This window comes from Narcine bancroftii, chromosome 3, assembly GCF_036971445.1.
Source record: "Narcine bancroftii isolate sNarBan1 chromosome 3, sNarBan1.hap1, whole genome shotgun sequence".
Classification (NCBI taxonomy): Eukaryota; Metazoa; Chordata; class Chondrichthyes; order Torpediniformes; family Narcinidae; genus Narcine; species Narcine bancroftii.
The window spans coordinates 84,464,389-84,483,986 of record NC_091471.1 but is presented as its reverse complement, the minus strand read 5'-3'; the positions used below and the strand labels follow the sequence as shown (position 1 = coordinate 84,483,986).

Genomic DNA, 19,598 nt, shown 5'->3' with positions numbered 1-19,598 from the left:
AGGATACTTTTTAAAAAAAACTTTATTTATTAGTTCATAAAACAAATAATATATGACATATACAGCAATTAAACATGAACACGAACATTTTTTTCTATATATATATATATATAGAAAAAAAGAAAATAAAATACCCCCCCTTAAGGAGAGGCATAAAAAAAGAAAAAAAAAGAATATTAAAAAAAGTTAAATATACATATTAAAATCGAATCAATATAAATTGAAATGTACATATTCCGAGTATAACAGCCACTTATTAATAAAAAAATATAATTATCATGCGAAACATATTGCCATCTATTAATATCAATCATATTTGTACCTTTCCACATACTAGCAGTACATTTTTTCGCTACGGATAAAGCTAAATATACAAAAGCAAGCTGAAACTTATCTAATCCCAAGCCTTTCAGAGGTTGCAAACTACCCAATAAAAATACCGTTGGATCTAAAACTATTTTAATCTTATTCAGATATTCTAAAAATGATTGAATTTTCTTCCAAAAAGATTGTATATGTATACATAACCAAACAGCATGAAAAAAATGTTCCAACCATATCACCACATCTAAAACACAAATCTGATTCATTAAAACCATATTTTTTAATTTTTCAGGTGTAAAATATAATTGATGTAAAAAATTGTAGTTAATCATTGCATAACATGTATTTATCAATCTAGTTACACTATCATAACAGATATCTAACCAATCCTCTTCAGAAAAAATAAAACCAATATCCTCTTCCCATTTAATTTTAGATCTATCCCAACTATTTCTTTATTATCAAATTCGATCTTTGGTAAAATGTATGTTTGGTAGAGATATGATTTTACCTAAAATGTCTAAATTTGAGACTTTTCTTATGAAGGTACCAGAGAAGGGTTATATTTCATTTATGTATCAAATACTTTTTTTTAAAAAAAACATCATTGCTTTTTTTTTTCTTTGGATGTGGCATTGAAAATAACTTTTGTGTGAACAGAAAATTCCATTCATTTTATTACTGATTTGTCCTTGTTATAGCACGTTTTTTCCCCCCAAAATACTGCATGCTGTATAAAATCCAAGCTGAATAGACAATTTGAGGTAATAATGGTACCCATTGAGCATGGCCTACAGAACCACAGGTCTTTGCTGATCAATAAAATTAATTCTACTGTTATCCTTTATCTCAGAACTCCAAGCAGTGAACCTCAGGGGAATTTTCTGCCATGTATTATGTTAGCAGAAGTACTCTTTCTTTTTTACTTACCCCATTGCATTCAGTATAAACAAACAACTTTTACTTTAGGATTGCTTTCCCATATTGTGGGAATTTTGGAAAATCAGAAGAGAATTATACAATTATTAAGGACAAAAAGCTGTAAATAATAAAAAATTATGTCATTTTCCACATTAATTAATGTTTATTTTTGTTTGTTCACACCCATTGCTTGAAATTTTCAAGAAATATCAAATGCAAATACAATTAGTTAGTTTTCTCTTTATTCCCATAGTACATTTCACCAAGAGTGCAGACAACCCATTTGCAGAAACAATGTATTTGTGGTAATCAGTTCTTTAACTGCAGAATAGTTGATGATAAAAGGGATGCCACTTTGATATGTATGCCAGAAGCTAATTGAAAGTAAATTAGCCAGGTTTGAATTGAAGAGCTCCATTCTACAAAAATGACTGAGCTAGAAAATCTCCTGGGTTTCAACAAAATGTCAACATTTAATTGCATCAGATACTCCATAGAAATCTGTGTTCGGAACTAATCTCCCTTGTCTTTGCTAGTCTTCAAAAAGCTGGTCTATGAGTAAAAGAAGACCAAAAGCACTCAGGGCATTGGGCATGATGTTTGGCGAAGGATAAGAATGTTTTGGATGTCAGATTAATGAATTAAATTGATTGATGAAAAGTTTATTGATCCACAGAGTAGTCCCATTTTATGTCTTTGCAATATTCCACAATGTTTGTCATATCACATCAATGCAATAAAAATAATTGCAGAAGTTTCTCATAAATAGAAAGTGGGCATTTGATAAAAATAGAGCATAACATTTGATTTAGTACTCTTTTCAAATCAATTTATTCTAATAATTTATCAATTGTGTACAAGAGAACAAGAGAACAACTAATGCATTCTTAAAATGAAAATCATTTTTGGAATGTTTTATGTCTTTCAAAATAAAAATGCTGAACAAAATATGTTATTAGATTTATTTAGTTGTAGAATATAAACTGACATTCCCTTGTTACAAACTGAAGGATTGAAAACTCTGAACATTATGAACTGTTACCCTGAGCCGCTATGTTAAGTGCAAGATAATGAATAATTGAGAGGCAATTTTGATCGCATCCTAAAGAATTGTATCAAACACACTCTTCCAAGAAATGAACAATCACCTCCACAAGGATTTCAGTGTTTCTGAACTCTTCAGAGTAGCATGGATTTACATATTGCAAAAGATTTTGTAAATTTTTGTAAATTAACATTCTTTTGGTACTTTCTCCCGGCATGTTGGTCAGTTAATTTATCAACATTGTTTTATTCTGGAAAGCAAATTTAAATTATTTTTATCTTGCTTAATAGTTTCATGCCTGGAACTTTTTTTTGTTATTTCTAACAAAGCCCACAGCATGGAGCTAAAAAAGCAATTTCTATGTTATTGATAAGGTAAATGCCTCAGATAATAAATACAACTGCAGAACACTCTTCCAGGATCTGACTTATTGAGGAGCCACACCTCACAACTACCTGCAGAGAAACTGTTCCAGGTCTCCTTGACAAATACAGCAGTGGCTCACTCATATTTGGTCCCTTCCTGCTGCTGGCCAAAAAATGTTTGAATTAATGTCAACAATGACAAGTTAATCAAAGGAGAAATTATGGCCCTAGGAATACAGATTGGTTTCAGAAATATAGCACACATGAGCCTCTCACCATTCAGCAGTCAATTTCATCATCTCATGTTAGCAGTCCTGGGACCACTGATACCAGAGATGAGCAATCCCATTGGGACACAGTGGTGTGAAGAACCTGCTGGAATTCTACCAGGGCAACTAACTGAAAGATGGGAGAGAAGCATCTCACATATTACATTGGCCACAGCCCCACATCAGGATGAAATTTACTTAACCATGAGGAGGGAACTGAAGGGTAGTTGTAGAGTCATATAGCATAGAACAGGTCCTTCGTCCCAACTAATCCATGCTGACCAATTTTGTATTCTGGGTCTATATCCTATCAAGCCACTCTTATCCATAAATCTGTCCAACTGCCTTATGTTGTTAGCCCTGCTTCTACGGTTTCCTCTTGCAGCACATTCTGCAATGGAACAATTTCCTCGGGGGACCCTCCTAAATCCTTCCCCTCTCGGTGTAAAGGTGTGCCTTCTAGTTTGAGAATCACCTACCATGAGAAAAAGACTGTGAGTGGTTATTTTATCAATACCCCTCATAATTTTGTAATCCTCTATTACAAACCCATACAAGGTATTGATAGTATCAAGCCTTGTTTGCTTTGGGAAACCCTGTCCAATTTCTCTGTGAAAATCATATATTCAAGTGATAACCTCTGCACCCCTTTCACTGTATTGATGTCATTCTTATAATTGGGTGATCAGAACTGCACTAAGTGTGATCTCACCAATGTACAGTTGATGCATGAGTTCCCAACTTCTGTACTCTGTACGACACCTAATGAAGCTCAGCATGCCAAATGCTTTCTTCACCACCTTATCCACTTAAGTTGCCACTTACAAGGAACTATGCTCTTTAACTCTGAAGACTCTCTGTTCAACATTTTTCAGGCCCTTGCCATTCACATGCAAGCACTGCTTTTCTTTAACTTGCAATGCCTCATGCTTGTCAAAGTTAAACTCTATTTGACATGTCATGGTCCACCTACCAACTAATCTAGATCCTTTTGTAAAATTCCTCGCAGTCAACTACACCACCAATTTTGATGTCATTCACAAATGACTATATTGCCATCCAAATCATTAATATAGATGACAAACAGCAATGTCCCTGCAGCACCCCATTAGAACAGGCCTCCAATCATAAAATAAAAATCCTTCTACTACTACCCTCTGCCTCCCTCATTTCAGCCAGTTTTGAATCTATTAGGTCATCACTCCTTGGATCCCATGTGATTTAACCTTCCAGACTACACTGCCATGCAAGAACTTGACAAAGGTTTTGCAGAATTCCATGCATACAATGTCCATTGCCCTGCCATCATCTAATCTCTTGGTCACCTTTTCAAACAGTTCATCAGAAAAGCGAGATGTTGCTCTTTTAGTTATTTTGTAGTGTTAATTAACTGTCCAAGATGGGTAGAATTTCTTTACGATGATCATGGAATGGCTGCTATTGGTGTAAAATTCCCCCATTGTGTTCATTGAAAGCAGCCAGCAATGAAAGCAGGGATCTTTACTTGAACAATAGTAAAATGCAAAATTATAAAGGACACCTTTAGGGTAAACAGTTAAGCCTTCTCTGTCAGAAAATGTAGTCTTTTTTTAATATTTTATTTTTGATTTTAATAGACTCACAAACAACAAATCATTCAATCTCTCCAGCATTCCTGCATATATACAGTCTGTATTTATCCTCTCCCTCCCTTCCCACGTACAATTTTATATACCATCAAGTAATTTATGTTAATACAGACGTCAATGGGGGCCATTGACCCCTACAAACCCTAAACAGGAAAAGAAAAAAAAAGCACATCATCTGCATCCAGAAAATGTAGTCTTAATGGTGAACTATAATGTACTGTGTCATTACCCACATCATGCAGTTCAACTGGCTGGGGTGCAGCTGGAATAAGGTACAAATCTTACAACAAAAGCAGCTATTTTTTGCTTCCCCTGACTTGCCACCCTGGATACCACATACTTATTGCCATCTGACCATCTGAGAGGTCACATGGGAAATTCTACTCCAAAAATCCTGCAGATCCTTCAGAAGCCTCCCAATAGTGGAGAGTAAATGCCAAGTCTTCTCTGAACAGTTTATTTTCTTCTATGACTGTGGAGATTGCCTAGATGAGCTCATCTTGCCTTTTATTGTAATAACCCTCATTTGACTAGCTCAGTATGAATGCATTAACAGATAGGAATGTTCCACTGCACATTGCACTTTAAAATCACAATCAATATTTGATTTTAACTGAGATAAAATTAAAATTTATGCCCAGCTGATATTTATTTTACATTAAGAACCTATGTGAAAATGTATATATTGCTGGATTAAACTAATAGATTCAAACATGGTCTGCTTATTTATTCAGTACAAGAGACTCAAAGGGAAGTTGTTCATTGTGAAGACACATGTCCTAATTATTATCAGAAACATTAAAAATAAAAGACCTACTTTTCCTCCCAGAGTTCTTTTCCCTACTTCTGGGAGAATACAATGCCTTAATAATTCACTGACTTTTCTCCAATGAATTATGAAGGATTTTTTTGTTTAATATTTAATTAAACAACTTGGAATTGTGCTAAAGGCTAAACTTTGAAATGTCATGTATTAAATTAAGAACTTAATAGAATTCTGAAGCAACAAAAAATTACAGGCATATTTTGTAAGGGTATTTGTCAGTGTTGTGTTTCATTTGGTAAAAGAAAATTACCTAGAAATGCATCCCTGAGTTATTGCCAAGCACACTAATGTTTGCATTAGCACATTGCTTTTGGCCATCACATTCAGTTCAGTGGAGTGAAGTTCAGAGTACATTGTGTTGTCCCATCTCTGGAGCATATTTAGTGCTAATGACCCAAAAATCCATTAATAACCAAGAGTCCTTTAAAAACCATGAAAACCAAAAAGGGTTAATAAAACACTCGATCCATAATCTCCTTGAATACTTACACAATCTGCAGGATATTCTGTGGAATTCCAAGTTATCTTAAGAAAACAGAAACTTGTTCTCTTCCATTTCAGATCCCCTGACAGCAGGACTTACTTTTCATTTCTTTGATGGGGTTAGACTCAAAACCATACGACAGACAAAATAAGTGCAATCAACCTTGTTGAATACAAGATTGTGCTTCAGCTGGTATTAGTTTGTTACAATGACAAGTCCATTTTAAATATTTCTGGACTATTGCCAGTCTGTGACATTTTTTAATATGTTTCACATGGTTCCCTGATTTGCATTTTCTCGACTCTCTGTTCAGCTTTGATACATCTTAAGATTAAACCCAGAAGTAATGCAAATTATGTCTATCAGTTTACAACTTATTTTGAGGTAATTGATTCTATATTAGCAAGGAACTAATATGAGTGACTCTTTCATCGTCTCTTGGACCCAACAAAAGCTGAAGGCAGAGCAATCAAGCAGCAGTGGGAATAGAATTAGATCAATGAAAGGAAGTTTGTGGTTCCATGTTTAGGAGAGAGATGACAGAGAAGTCTGAAGAGTACAGAGAAGTTGTGGGCCTTTATGGGAATCTTGGGCATCCCTCAACCCAGAAATAACTGGGGGCTGTAGATTGGGGTGAAAACCAAAGGCAGGAAAAATTAAAACCTTTGTAAGGAGATGAGGGATAGTAGGTGCAGACTATGGTCTTATGAAATTAAGGGTTATAGTGGCAAAAGAAAGATAATTCATGGCATGGGATCAACCTTAGACTTGTCCTTAACCTCCTCTTCCCATTAATTGGCACCAGGTCAGCTTTATGGAAAATTTTCGACTTACCAGAAAAAACTACAATTTACAGAAAGAAGCAAAAAGCTGCCTTTTCCAGAATGCCATAATTTTTTAACAGATTGAGCACAAGATTTGCATGTTATTTTCACATTCATGGTCATTTATTTATCTTTTGTGGATAAGTACATCAAACTATCATTAATAGCTAAAATTATCCTAACTAAAACACATTCAGTATTCTCCAGCATACTTCTTCACATAAGCAACTTGCAAACAGCAAAACTTAGGAAAAGAAACTGAAAACAATGAGATCACATATGTTTACAAATTCATTCCCATTTATATTACTAAATGTACCATATAGTAGAGGCAGCATACTAAAGCCAACAGTATGGATCTTAGTGAAAGCATAGAGTCCCTTTGAACTCTTACCACTACCGACCAGAAAAGTACTATACAATCTGAAAAGAGAAAAGATTATTAATGTTTAGGACCTGGTTTCATAACAGCATAAGAAACAGGAGCAGGAGTATGCCCATCAGCCCATCAAGCCTGCTCTGCCATTTAAACTAATATCAAATGTGTCCATATACCAGTGGACTACAGAGTCATGAGAGCAGAACTGACCAAAGTTGATAAGAAAGGCAGATAGGGAGGACAGAAGAGCAGCCATGGCTGGAGTTTCTTCGAGAATTCAGGAAGATGCGGGGCAGGTATATTCTAAAAAAGGCATACAGGAAAGCTAAAATTAGTGGGAAGAGACAGGATTTGGAAGCTTTTAATAGCTTGCAGAAGGCAACTAAGAAGGTCATTAGGAAGGAAAATATGAACTTTTAAAGGAAGCTAGCAAATAATATGAAAAAGGAAATGAACAGCTTTTTTAAGTGTACAGAATTAAGAGTAAAAAAGAAGCAAGCGAGAGTAGATATAGGACAGATAGAAAATTACGCTGGAGAAATTGTAATGGGAGATAAGGAGATGGCAGTGTATTTTATATCATTCTTCACTATGGAAGATATTAGCAGTATTCCTGACTTTCAAGGGTGTCAGGGAAGAGGGGTTACAGCAATCACAGTTGCCAGAGACAGGGTGCTTAGGAAGCTGAATGGTCAAAGAGTAGATGCATCCCCCTGACCAGATGGAATGCATCCTTGGGTTCTGAATGAAGTAACAATAGAGATTGGAGAGTCTATGTCATGATCTTCCAAGAATCAATAGGTTCTGGCAAGATTCCGGAGCACTGAAAAATTGCAAAGGTCACAGTTATTTAAAAAGGGAGGTAGGGAGCAGAAAAGAAATTATCGACCTGTTAACCTAACAACAGTGATTGGGAAGTTGTTAGATTCGACTGTCAAACATGAAGTGAAACACAAAAGGCTGCAAATGCTGTGTTTGTAATAAACACCCCAAAATACTGGAAGGATTCAGCTGATCTTTTCAGAATCTTTAGGAGACAAAGATATATTGTCGACATTTCAGGTCTGAGCCCTTCTTCAAGGAAAAATCAGAAAAGACAGAAAGTCTCAGAATTCAAACAATGGAGGAGGAATCTAGAACAATAGAAGGTGTTAATTGGATGTGATAAGGGACTAGGTAGAATTTGTCATGGAGACAGGGAATGGAGAGATGACTGGGGAACCAGGGGATGGGGGTTAACGAAAGCCAGAGAAGTAAATTTCAATGCCATCTGGTTGGAGGGTGCCCAGTCAGAAGATGAGGTGTTGTTCCTCCAATTTATGGGTGGTCTCAGTCTGGCAGTACATGAGATCATGGACAGACATATCAGCAAGGGAATAGGGTAGGCAGCCATTGGGAGATCCATGCTCTTGCGGTGGACAGAGCAGATGTGCTCAACAAAGGGATCTCCCACCTGCGTCCAGTCTCTCCGATGTAGCGAAGACCACAGCAAGATCACTGGATGCAGTAGATGGCCCCTGCAGATTGACAAGTGAAATTTTGCTTCATTTGAAAGGATTATTTGGGGCCCCATATGGTGGTGAGAGAGGAGGTGCGGACGCAAGTGGAGCATCATACCTTGATGAAGGGCTCTGGGCCGAAACGTTGGTTCTGTATTTTTACCTTTGCTATCTAAAGGTCACTTCTTGACCTGTTGAGCTTGTCCAGCTTTGTGTTTTTACTTCAACCATGGTGTCTGCAGATTTTTGTGTTTTACTTCTAGACAAAGGAGATGCAGTGGATGTTGTATATTTGCATTTTCAAAAGACCTTTAACAGGATCTTGCACATGAGTGCTTCAAAAGATGAGAGCCCGTAGAATTACAGTAAAGATGTATGGGTAGAGCATTAGTTGATCAGCAGGAACAGAGTTCCATAAATTGGAGCAAATATTGAAGTCTCATTATCACTTTCATTTTAACACAATTCACTCTTCCTATTAGTATTATTGGCAAATCCTTCCATTTTTGTAAGTCGTGCTCTATTTTATTAAACAAGGAAACATAATTAAGATTATACAGACTTTGTAAATTGTTACTATTCCCAAATATTTAATCCCATCTGATTTCCATTTAAACCTACTACCTCTTTTATATCTTTCTTAATCATAGTTTGTTAAGAGCAATATTTCACTTTTGTCTATATTAACCTTATAACCAGACGCTCTACCACATTTTCTGAATGTCTCCTGTAACTTTTTCAAGGACCAGTCTGGATCAGACAAATATCCGCAAATAAACATTTTATGCTCATCTTGTCTGACCACGAAGCCCTTAATCTCAGGACCTCTTCTAATAATTTCAGCCAGAGGATCAATTGCCATTAGAAACAATGAGAGAGATGAAGGATATTCTGATCTATTCTAGGTGAATACTGTTGACATTTAACTATTCGTAATTGTCTTTGCCTTTGGACTGATATAATACCTTAATCCAATTAATGAATCCTCTTTCTGTACTAAATTTCTCCAATGTTTTTAACAAAAACAGCCGTTCTAATTGGTTGAGTGACTTTTCTGCATCCAGAGAAACTTTTATTGGATTACGCCCTGATTTTGCTATATGCATTATATTAAACAGTCTAGCAAGATTATTAGCTGAAAGTCTACCATTTATAAATCCCAACTGGTCCAGATGTATTAATTTTGGTTGATATTTTCCCATCCTGTTGGCTAACACCTTTCTAACAATTTTATAGTCAGCATTAATAAGAGAAATTGGCCAATATGATGATATTTTTAATAGATCTCTATTCTTTTTGGTAATACTGTAATTATTGTCATTGAAAAAGATTCCAGAAGTGTGTGAGTCTCCAATGCTTGATCTAATACATCCATCAGGAATGGCATTAACATATCTTTGAATTCTTTATTGAACTTAGATGGAAACCCATCCTCTCCTGGAAACTTGTTAGCCTGCAATGTACTTAATGTTTTCTCAATCTCTTCCCTTGTAAAAGTGGCACCCAGACCATTTCTATAACTTTCATCCAAGCTAGGAAATTCAACCCCTTCTAAAAACTCAAGTATTTCATTTTCATCCCCTGGTGTATCTGATTTATAAAGCTCAGTGTAGTATTGCTGAATGGTATCATTTATTTCTTTCTGATTATATGTAACTACATTGATATCCTTCTGTATTGCATTTATTTCAACATGATGGTGTATGAGCACAAACATCATCCGCTGTTAAAATAACGAGATGACTCCTGAGGTTGTCAGCCAGCGAAGAGAAGAGCATTTATTACAGTGTATCAGGCTTGATATAGACACACAAAGTGTGACCTAGCATCATGACATCTGAAGTGCTAACAACCTCATGATGTAGCTAAGTTGTTTAGGCCATGGCTTCTCAGTAGACCTACAGGTGCTGCTGAGTCACTAGACCTCGTGGCTGTAGTGGCTAGTTGCCAGTAGATAGGAGGCTATTGTGTCTAGCTGTCACAAGACAGGAGCTGTTAGCGCTAATTCTGCCTACTCCCTCCAAGCGTACCACTACAACCCTATCTTGTAGTCCAGCCGACAGTAAAACTAAATCGATTCTTGTATGTGAATCATGTACTCTTGAGTAGAAAGAATATTCTCTCTCCACTGGGTTAAGCTGCCTCCAAATATCAATCAAAATTAGTTCTTTCATATACGATACCACCATTTTAGCAACCTTAGCCCTAGTTACTGTACTGGCAGATTTATCTATTATTGGATCCAGACAGAAATTAAAATCTCCTCCTATCAAAATATTTTGTCTCCCCTCAGCACCTTTCAAAAATATATCCTTCATAAAGTCTTAATCATTGTAGTTTGGTTCATAAATCTTTATAAGCGTCCAAGATTCTGAATAAATCTTACAATTTGCCACCACATATCTATTCGCTTGGTCTTTTGGTATATTCTCCACAATAACCGGAACATTTTTATTTATTAAAATCGCAGCCCCTCTTGCCTTAGAATTGAATGACGAAGACCTGCCCCCACCCATCCTCTTTTTAACTTGTCATGTTCCACCTTAGTAAGATGTGTTTCCTGTAAAAAGACCACATTTGCCTTTAACTTTTTCAAGTGAGCTGAAACCATCTTTGGCTTGATCAATCTGTTTAAACCATTAACATTAAAACTTATAAACTTTAGCATCTTACCCATATTGATTTACAATCAAATATTGCACAATAATTCAGTTGAGTAAATAGTTAAACAATCTTGCAATCTCTTCCCTTTTGAAAAAAAGTGCAAAGCCCATGCTCTGACAGTGACTAATCAAGAAACCCGGAAGCCCATGAGAAAAGCCCGTGGAATTTTCCAGGGATGAAAAAGAAGAACCCCACCCTGAAGTGCCATCTTTAAAGCAAACTTCCTTCCTGATGCCATTACCCCCTTAGACCAGAATCTACACCTTGCTGTAACTTTGTTCTCCCTGAGCTTTCCACAAAGTACGAATAAGATATTTAAATATTACCTAACAAATATCAGACGACTCAAGAAAAATATGTTTTTACTGGACCACAAAAAATACAATCTTCGTAAAGTTCTCTTCCTAAGTAATTTTTCTTCTTAAAGCCCACTAACAAACTCTTCTGCCTTTTGTTTTGTCTGAAAATCTGCCAGTTGCTTATCGACACCACTACCCATAAAATCGCTGGGTAAACCATGGGTACCTGAGATTCTTCGCCCAGAGTTACTGCTTGACTTCATCTAATTATTTTCATTTCTCTATGACCGCTGGGCTGAAATCTTGGAAAAACATGACAATTAGAGGAATAAAACCTCGCATTCATGCTCAGCAGTCTCCAAACAGATGCCATCAATATTGACTTCTCCAATTTCTGTTCACCTCCTCTCCGCTCTCTCTCTCTCTCTCTCTCTCTCTCTCTCTCTCTCTCTCTCTCTCTCTCTCTCTCTCTTTCTCTCTCTTTCCCTCATCCCTCTGTCTCCCTTCATCCAGGTCCCTGGCCCCTTCCTTTTCCTATCAGAGAACATTTTTTTAGCCCACTTCTATCTCTTCCCCTATCACCTATATCCACATTAGCCTGTGCTCCTTCTCCCTGTCTCACTTCTTTCCACCTTCCCCTCCCGCTCGGCCGCCTTTCTATGGATGATCTGCGACCTGCTGAGTTTCACCAGTACTTTGGGGTTATTATCAAGTTCAGTCTTGCACACAACAGAGAGTTAATTGAGCTTTATTATTGATTATGTTCCTGTGTTCTTTGATAAGGGTGTGGGTTTCTCCCGGCATGCTCAAATTCTTCAGAAGACAGGTGCAGAGACAGCAAGGTGGCATGGAGAGCCATTTTGACTTTCTCATTGAGGTTAATGTTGAACTTCCACCGCTGTTATTGGGGACAGTTGCAAGGGACTTCTCCAGAATTCTGCAACCTTATGTTTTGAAGTGGTCATGGATGCAAAACACTTAAGATTTAATATGCACACTATTCTTCATTCTCCCTAGATAAACAACATGAAGTTGAAATTCCATCACAAGCACAGAAAGAGGAAAAGAAAAAGAGACCAATGTCACAGATCAGTGGGGTGAAGAAACTCATGCATGGTTCGAGCTTAACAAACTCTAGCATTACTCGGTTTGGAGTCAAAACTGACCAGGAAGATCTATTGGCAAAGGTATGTTTACTTCAGACCTTGACCTTTGTGCTTAATTCCAAAAATATACCCCTCTCCTTCTCTAATAATCTGGTAATTTAATGAGGTATTGGCATTGGAACTCAAATCTTTGTTTTGAAGATGAACTTGCTTTGAATATATTTTTCCTTTTCTTTTAAAATTATTTTTATTGAGTTTTATCATACAACCATACATTATAAGTCCACATAAATTAAATATAATATACATTTAGATTGATATCATACCATAAAGAGATAATAATGCATGGACTCTATTCCAATCTAAACATATAGTGAATAGTAAAAAAGAAACTGATTTTTCCAATCAGTTGGCCCAATTAAATGACTTACTGGAAGCAATAATAACTTCTCTTTGTTCGTTAACCAGTAAAGGTGATGAAAGTAAATAGAGGGATAATTGAGAGTTAACATTTCAAGTCGATGACTTTTCAACAGACCTGAAATATTATCTCCATTTCTCTATGTCTGAGCTATTGGGCCTTCATTAGCACCTTCTGTTTTCTCAATAAATGTAATTGTTCATTTGAAATCTTTGTTCAATTTGCAGGAATTAGAAGAAATTAATAAATGGGACTTTAATGTCTTTAAAGTAGCAGAATATTCTGGAAACAGACCGTTAACAGTTGTCATGTACACAATTTTTCAGGTGAGTGTGGAATAGATTGAGAGTTAACAATTTGAAGGTGTTTCACTTGGTGATAGTACTTTTGTTATGGTTCTCCTGTGTTACTGTTTATAGTAACATTTGAGTAACCATTTCAAACTTTCTAGATCATTAAATTAGTTCCTTGATTGGAATATGATGTGTGAATATATTGTTTTCAAAAACCTTTACTCAAACAATTAACTAACTTTGTTTCAAGTAATTGCCAACTAATCACCCCTTAGCCATATTAGGACTAATAGAAAACCCACTGCTGGTGGCTGACCAACCATTCTTTGAAAAATACAAAAGAACTGAAAAATTGTTTTTCATATTAGGGTGAAAGCACCAGGAAAAGCACAGAATGCCCTCCAACAGGGAACTAAGAATAATAACCTGGTTGAATGAATCAGTTTACAATTTTGTCTTTTAGCCTGACATTTTTCCATTACTCTTGTACAAGGTAGTCCGTTAAACAGAAAAGCAACTGTTATCATTGAAGATTATGGAACAAATGTCAAATTCTATTTATTTCATGTGCAAGATTTTGAATCAATGACCACCTTTGTTATTGTTAAATTGTGCTCTGGCTATTATTAATCGTAAGCATGTCAGTGACAATTCATATTTCACAACAATGTTTGTAAACAAGAAGATCTGCAGGAAGATAGACTGCCTTTTACTTTATAATGGATGTTGCGTGACCTGCTGAGTTTCTCCAGCACGTTTGTGTACTGCTCATTACAGCGTTTACTGTCTTGACAAGAGCCTGGACAGACTCATATGGGGAATGTTACAATTGTTTCCTCTGTTTCACTGTAATGTAGTAACAGAATTGGAGCTGTTCTTTGGAAATGGTCATATGTAGCAAAATTTATTGATCCTTTTTTTGTGAGAAACATGCTTTTGAATGGGAATTCATTTTTAATGAATGTCAGATATTTTCTTTACATCTGTTACATTAGAAAAGGAAATTAAAAAAAAACCATCTTTGAAGTCAGTCAAATTTAGATTATTTCGAAAAATCCACCATGAACTTTTTTTTTCATGTAAGTGGATTGGTGGCTCATCAAATTACTACTGTAGGCAGCTGTCTCGAAAAATTACTATACAATGAATAGGAGCAGTGAGCTGTGAAGCAGGCATCTGTGCATGGGACTGTGGGAGCTGATTGTCTTTGTACCTTTTATCAACTGGCTATGAACATCCATTGGCAAAAGCTTGTTATTCCAGAAAATGACAAATAATCCTAAAAGCCTACAGGTAGCAGAGGAAAAATAATGTCCAAACAATAAGATCAGACATGATAATGAGTTTATTGTCATATTCATAAGTACAATGTACATATGCATCAAAGTTCTTACTTAATTCAACTAAGCAGGTACACATGATACAATGACTGTAATAGTATCCATGAATTTACATCAGTACAAAAGAGATAATAAATAAAAGGATAGTTGGATAAATAAATAGTGCAAGAAATAAAGGTATTTCAATTGACCCAGAAAGATCTTTTTTTGTAGTCCCAGAGTAGTTTATGGTTAGGGTAGTAAGGGAAGTTTAAGAGCCTGATAGTCATTGGATAAAACATGGAGCCAAACCACAGAGACTGGACGCAGACTAGGATATTGTTTCATTCAGCATCTTCCGTCTGCCTGAGGCAATAACAGGGGCCTCCTAGTGGCCACCCTTGTTAATTCCACACACCAATCCCACACTGACATGTATATTTCATGTCCTCATGCCCTGCTATATTAAGGCTACCTACAAATTGGAGGAACAGCAACTAAAATTCCGTCTGGGCACTAAAACCAGAAAGCATTAACATTGACTTATCTCATGTCCATTAAACCCCTCCCCAAGTCTCTTTCCCTATCCCTCTGTCTCCTTTCTTCCAACTCCCCACCCCCTTCCCTTCCCTCTCCATTTGGAGATCTACTCCCTCCCTGATCACCTCAACATTTTTCTATTCTACCCTCTCACCATATCCACCTGTGACCACTTACCTTTCAGCCTGTGCTCCTCCCCTGCCTCTTCTTCCCATCTTTCCTCTCCTCCCCTTACCCACACCTTTTTATTCAGATACCTGCCTGTGTTTTGCTCATACCTTGTCGAAGGGCTCAAACCCAAAACGTTAGTTACCCTTCACTTCTGCAGATGCTGCATAACCTGCTGAATATGTGCAGCACTTTTGTGTTTTGCATTACAATAACAGTTTCTGCAGACTTTCCTGTTAACTATGGTCATTTATTATATTTTATTGGTCTAATCTGAGCCCATTTCTCTACTTTTAGGAGCGGGAATTATTAAAAACATTCAAGATTCCACCAGACACTTTAATTACATATTTGATGACCCTGGAAGACCATTACCATGCAGACGTAGCTTTTCACAATAACATTCATGCGGCAGATGTTGCTCAGTCCACTCATGTTTTACTGTCCACGCCTGCTTTGGAGGTGAGTGGTACACTCTTTAAATGTTCTTAACTTACCCAGATCGCTTGGCATCTGCGTGCAAAGGAATTTGGAAAGTCATTTTATTTTTCAGCATAATGTCATTGTGTCAACATCTGCTGATAAAATAGTGAGATGTGGATAAAATTAAATTAAAATGGAGCAAAAAGCAAGAAAAAATGTTACGGTGCCCTCCATAATGTTTGGGACAAAGACACTTCTTTACTTTATTTGCCCCTGTGCTCCATTGTTTTAAATTTGTAATCAAACAGTTCACATGATTAAAGTGCACATCCCAGATTTTATTCAAGGTTATTTGAATACATTTTGGTTTGACCATGTAGTAATCTCAGCACATTTCAGGGCACCATAATGGATATTTGGCTTCCCAGGTGTTTGTGATTGCTTAGGTATGTTTAATTGCTTCATTGGTGCAGGTATAAGAGAGCTAGGCTTGCTTTTAAACTTTCAATCACCTTTGGAGTCTATAGTTGCCATTTTTCAACATGAGGACCACATTTTGCCAATGAAAGACAAAAGGCATTATAGGCTGAAAAACAAGAATAATACAGTAAGAGATATTGTCCAAACCTTAGGATTACCAAAATCAACTGTTCCGAACATCATTAAGAAGAAAGAGTGTACTGGTAAGCTCAGTAATTGCAGTAGGCCAAGGAAGATCTCCACTGCTGATCACAGAAGAATTCTCTTCAAAATGAAGAAAAATCCCCAAATGCCTGTCCGACAGATTGGAAACTCTCTTCAGGAGGCAAGTGTGGATGTGTCAATGACCACTGTCTGCAGAAAACTTCTTAAGCAGAAATACAGAGGCCACGCTGCAAGATGTAAGCCGCTAGCTAGCCACAAACAGGAAGGCCAGGTTACAGTGTGTCAGTAAGTATTTAAAAGAGCCTGCAGAATACTGGAAAAAAAGGTCTTGTGGATAGATGAGGCCAAAATTAAACTGTATCAGAGTGATGGCAAGAGAAAAGTGTGGAGGCGTAAAGGAACTGCCCAAGATCCAAAGCATACCACCTCATTTGAGAAACATGGGGCCATAGGTACTGTCGCACTTATCTTCATTGATGAGGTAACTGCTGATGCCAGTCGCAAAATGAATTCTGAGGTGTATAGAAGCGTCTTATCTACTCAACTTCGAGCAAATGCCTCCCAACTCATTGGAGGGAACTATGTATTAAAAAGTGCTGTAAATTCTACATAGTCAAACCAAAATGTATACAAATAACCTTGAATAAAATCTGCAATGTGTACTTCAGTTACATATGAATTGTTTGATTACAAATTTAAAATGGCGGAGCACAGGGGCAAATAAAGGGTAAAAACTGTCTTTGTTCCAAACATTTTGGAGATCTTTGTATCTAATGTTGCAAATGAGCATTTTTAATAAATTTAATGACTGTGATATAATCGTGTACTCAAAGACTTTCCTATATATCTATAGTTGAAGAATAGGGTATCATAGTCAGAGATCAAAACCTGCAGGGCACAATCAGAAAGGAGTTGCTGCATTGGCTGATAGGCCCAGAATAGTACCTCAGATGTCAGACTTTCTCCAGTAGTTTTGTGTATTAAAAACCCTTTCCCATCACCTGACATCAGTAAACTGTCTCGCCACACCCACTCCACCATCCCATCCTCATTCCCACTGACATGATGGCCTTCCATTAATCTCAGTGAAGCATTATGGGCTCTTTTAAAGTCCACCAACTTCACTTAACAGTTCTTAGGACTAACTCTTGCTGGCTTGTGCACCTTTGACAACAAAAATTGGTTGTCTGACAGGAGGCAGAGAGTCGGGATAAATGGGAGTTTTTCAGGTTGGCAGAGAGTGGTAAGTGGGGTGCCGCAGGGGTCGGTGTTAGGCCCACAACTGTTCATCATTTACATTGATGACTTGGAGGAGGGGACAAAATGTGGTGTAGCCAAGTTTGCGGATGACACCAAATTGAGGGGAAGAGCAAATTGTAATGAGGATGTGGAGAGTCTGCAGAGGGATATAGTTAAGCTGGATGAGTGGGCAAAGGTCTGGCAGATGGAGTACAATGTTAGTAAGTGTGAGGTTATCCACTTTGGCAAGAAAAATAAAAGAGCTGAATATTATTTAAAGGGTGAAAAACTACAGCATGCTGTTGTGCAGAGGGACTTGGGAGTGCTTGTGCATGAATCGCAAAAAGTTAGGTTGCAGGTGCAGCAGGTTATTAAGAAGACAAATGGAATGTTGGCCTTCATCGCTAGAGGAATTGAATTCAGAAGTAGGGAGGTAATGTTGCAACTGTACAAGGTACTGGTGAGACCGCACCTGGAGTACTGTGTCCTGTTCTGGTCTCCATATTTGAGGAATGATATACTGGCTTTGGAGACGGTCCAGAGGAGGTTTAGTAAGTTGATCCCTGGGATGAAGGGGTTGACTTATGATGAAAGATTAAATCGTCTAGGATTGTATTCGCTCGAGTTCAGAAGAATGAGAGGAGATCTTATAGAAACATATAGGATTATGAAGGGTATGGATAGGATAGATGTAGGAAGGTATTTTCAGCTGGCCGGGGAAACTAAAACCAGAGGACTGTCTCAAGATTCGGGGGAGTAGATTTAGGACAGATATGAGGAAAAATAGTTTTTCCCAGAGAGTAGTGAATGTTTGGATTTCTCTAACCAGGGAAGTGGTTGAGGCTGCTTCATTAAACATATTTAAAATTCGGTTAGATAAATTTTTACATGATAGAGGAATTAGGAGATATGGGGAGAAGGCAGGTAGGTGGAGTTAGGTCATAAATTAGATCAGCCATGATCGTATTGAATGGCGGAGCAGGCTCGATGGGCCATTTTTGGCCTACTCCTGTTACTACTTCCTATGTTCCTAAGTTCCAGGAAAGAGAGGCTGAGAAGAGAGGGTGGAAGCAAAAACCTATCTACCAATGCTGGTGACCAACACAAGCCTCCGGGCAAAAGAAGCAGAATGAAAGAGAAGGAAGATGAATGGGAGAGGATGGAAAGGGTGAACCTGCTTCATACAAAACTATTGTCAATGGGCCCAAGGCCCAATCCTTTTAACGTGCTGGAATGTCTGAATACCTGTGCATGCATGTTGTAAGTGCACCCTCAGTTCCATCAATCTTGAGTTTGAAAGCAATGAGTGCAGGTTGCACTCCAGATACTTGAGCACAAACAATTTGACATGGCTATAATGAGGAGGTACTGCATTGTCAGACAAGCATTTTAAACCAAGACCAACTCTCAGGCAGATATAGAAAATCCCAGGACACTATCTGAAGAATGCCTGTAAGATATTTTTTTATCTGAACTCATTTTTCTCTATTAAAATCATATATGTGGTCATTATCACATCGCTATTTGTGAGATCCTGAGTTATTATGTTGTTTAAATGCCCCATAGGCTGTCTTCACCGATCTGGAGATCCTTACTGCAATATTTGCAAGTGCTATTCACGATGTGGATCACCCAGGGGTTTCAAACCAGTTCCTAATTAACACAAGTGAGTGGCCTATTATCATTTAATTATTATTTGTCAACATTGAGTGTGCAATGTACTGATTGGGTGTATCCATGATTTGGAATGTCGGACTTTAGCATAATTTATTTACTCCTGTCGAAGTTAATTTGTTATGGGCTGAGATAGTAGCACTTGTAGATTTCTAAACTTAATGCATCCATTGGAGACAGCAGATTCCAGGCTGTCCCTGCAGGTAGAATGGAAAAATAAAACAGGCAGTTATTAAAGAGATA

The 19,598-nt window shown here is 37.2% G+C and overlaps 1 protein-coding gene across 8 annotated transcripts in view; it reads left to right on the top strand.

Annotated features, from left to right (window-relative positions):
- Positions 1–19,598, top strand: part of pde4d (phosphodiesterase 4D, cAMP-specific) — a 1,272,582-nt gene that overhangs the window by 1,237,829 nt on the left and 15,155 nt on the right. For all 8 annotated transcript variants that reach the window (XM_069924452.1, XM_069924453.1, XM_069924455.1 and 5 more), the window contains 4 exons: positions 12,545–12,714; positions 13,282–13,380; positions 15,672–15,836; positions 19,248–19,347. In XM_069924452.1, coding sequence (XP_069780553.1) covers positions 12,545–12,714; positions 13,282–13,380; positions 15,672–15,836; positions 19,248–19,347 — 534 coding nt within the window. The remainder of the gene's footprint in view (positions 1–12,544; positions 12,715–13,281; positions 13,381–15,671; positions 15,837–19,247; positions 19,348–19,598) is intronic.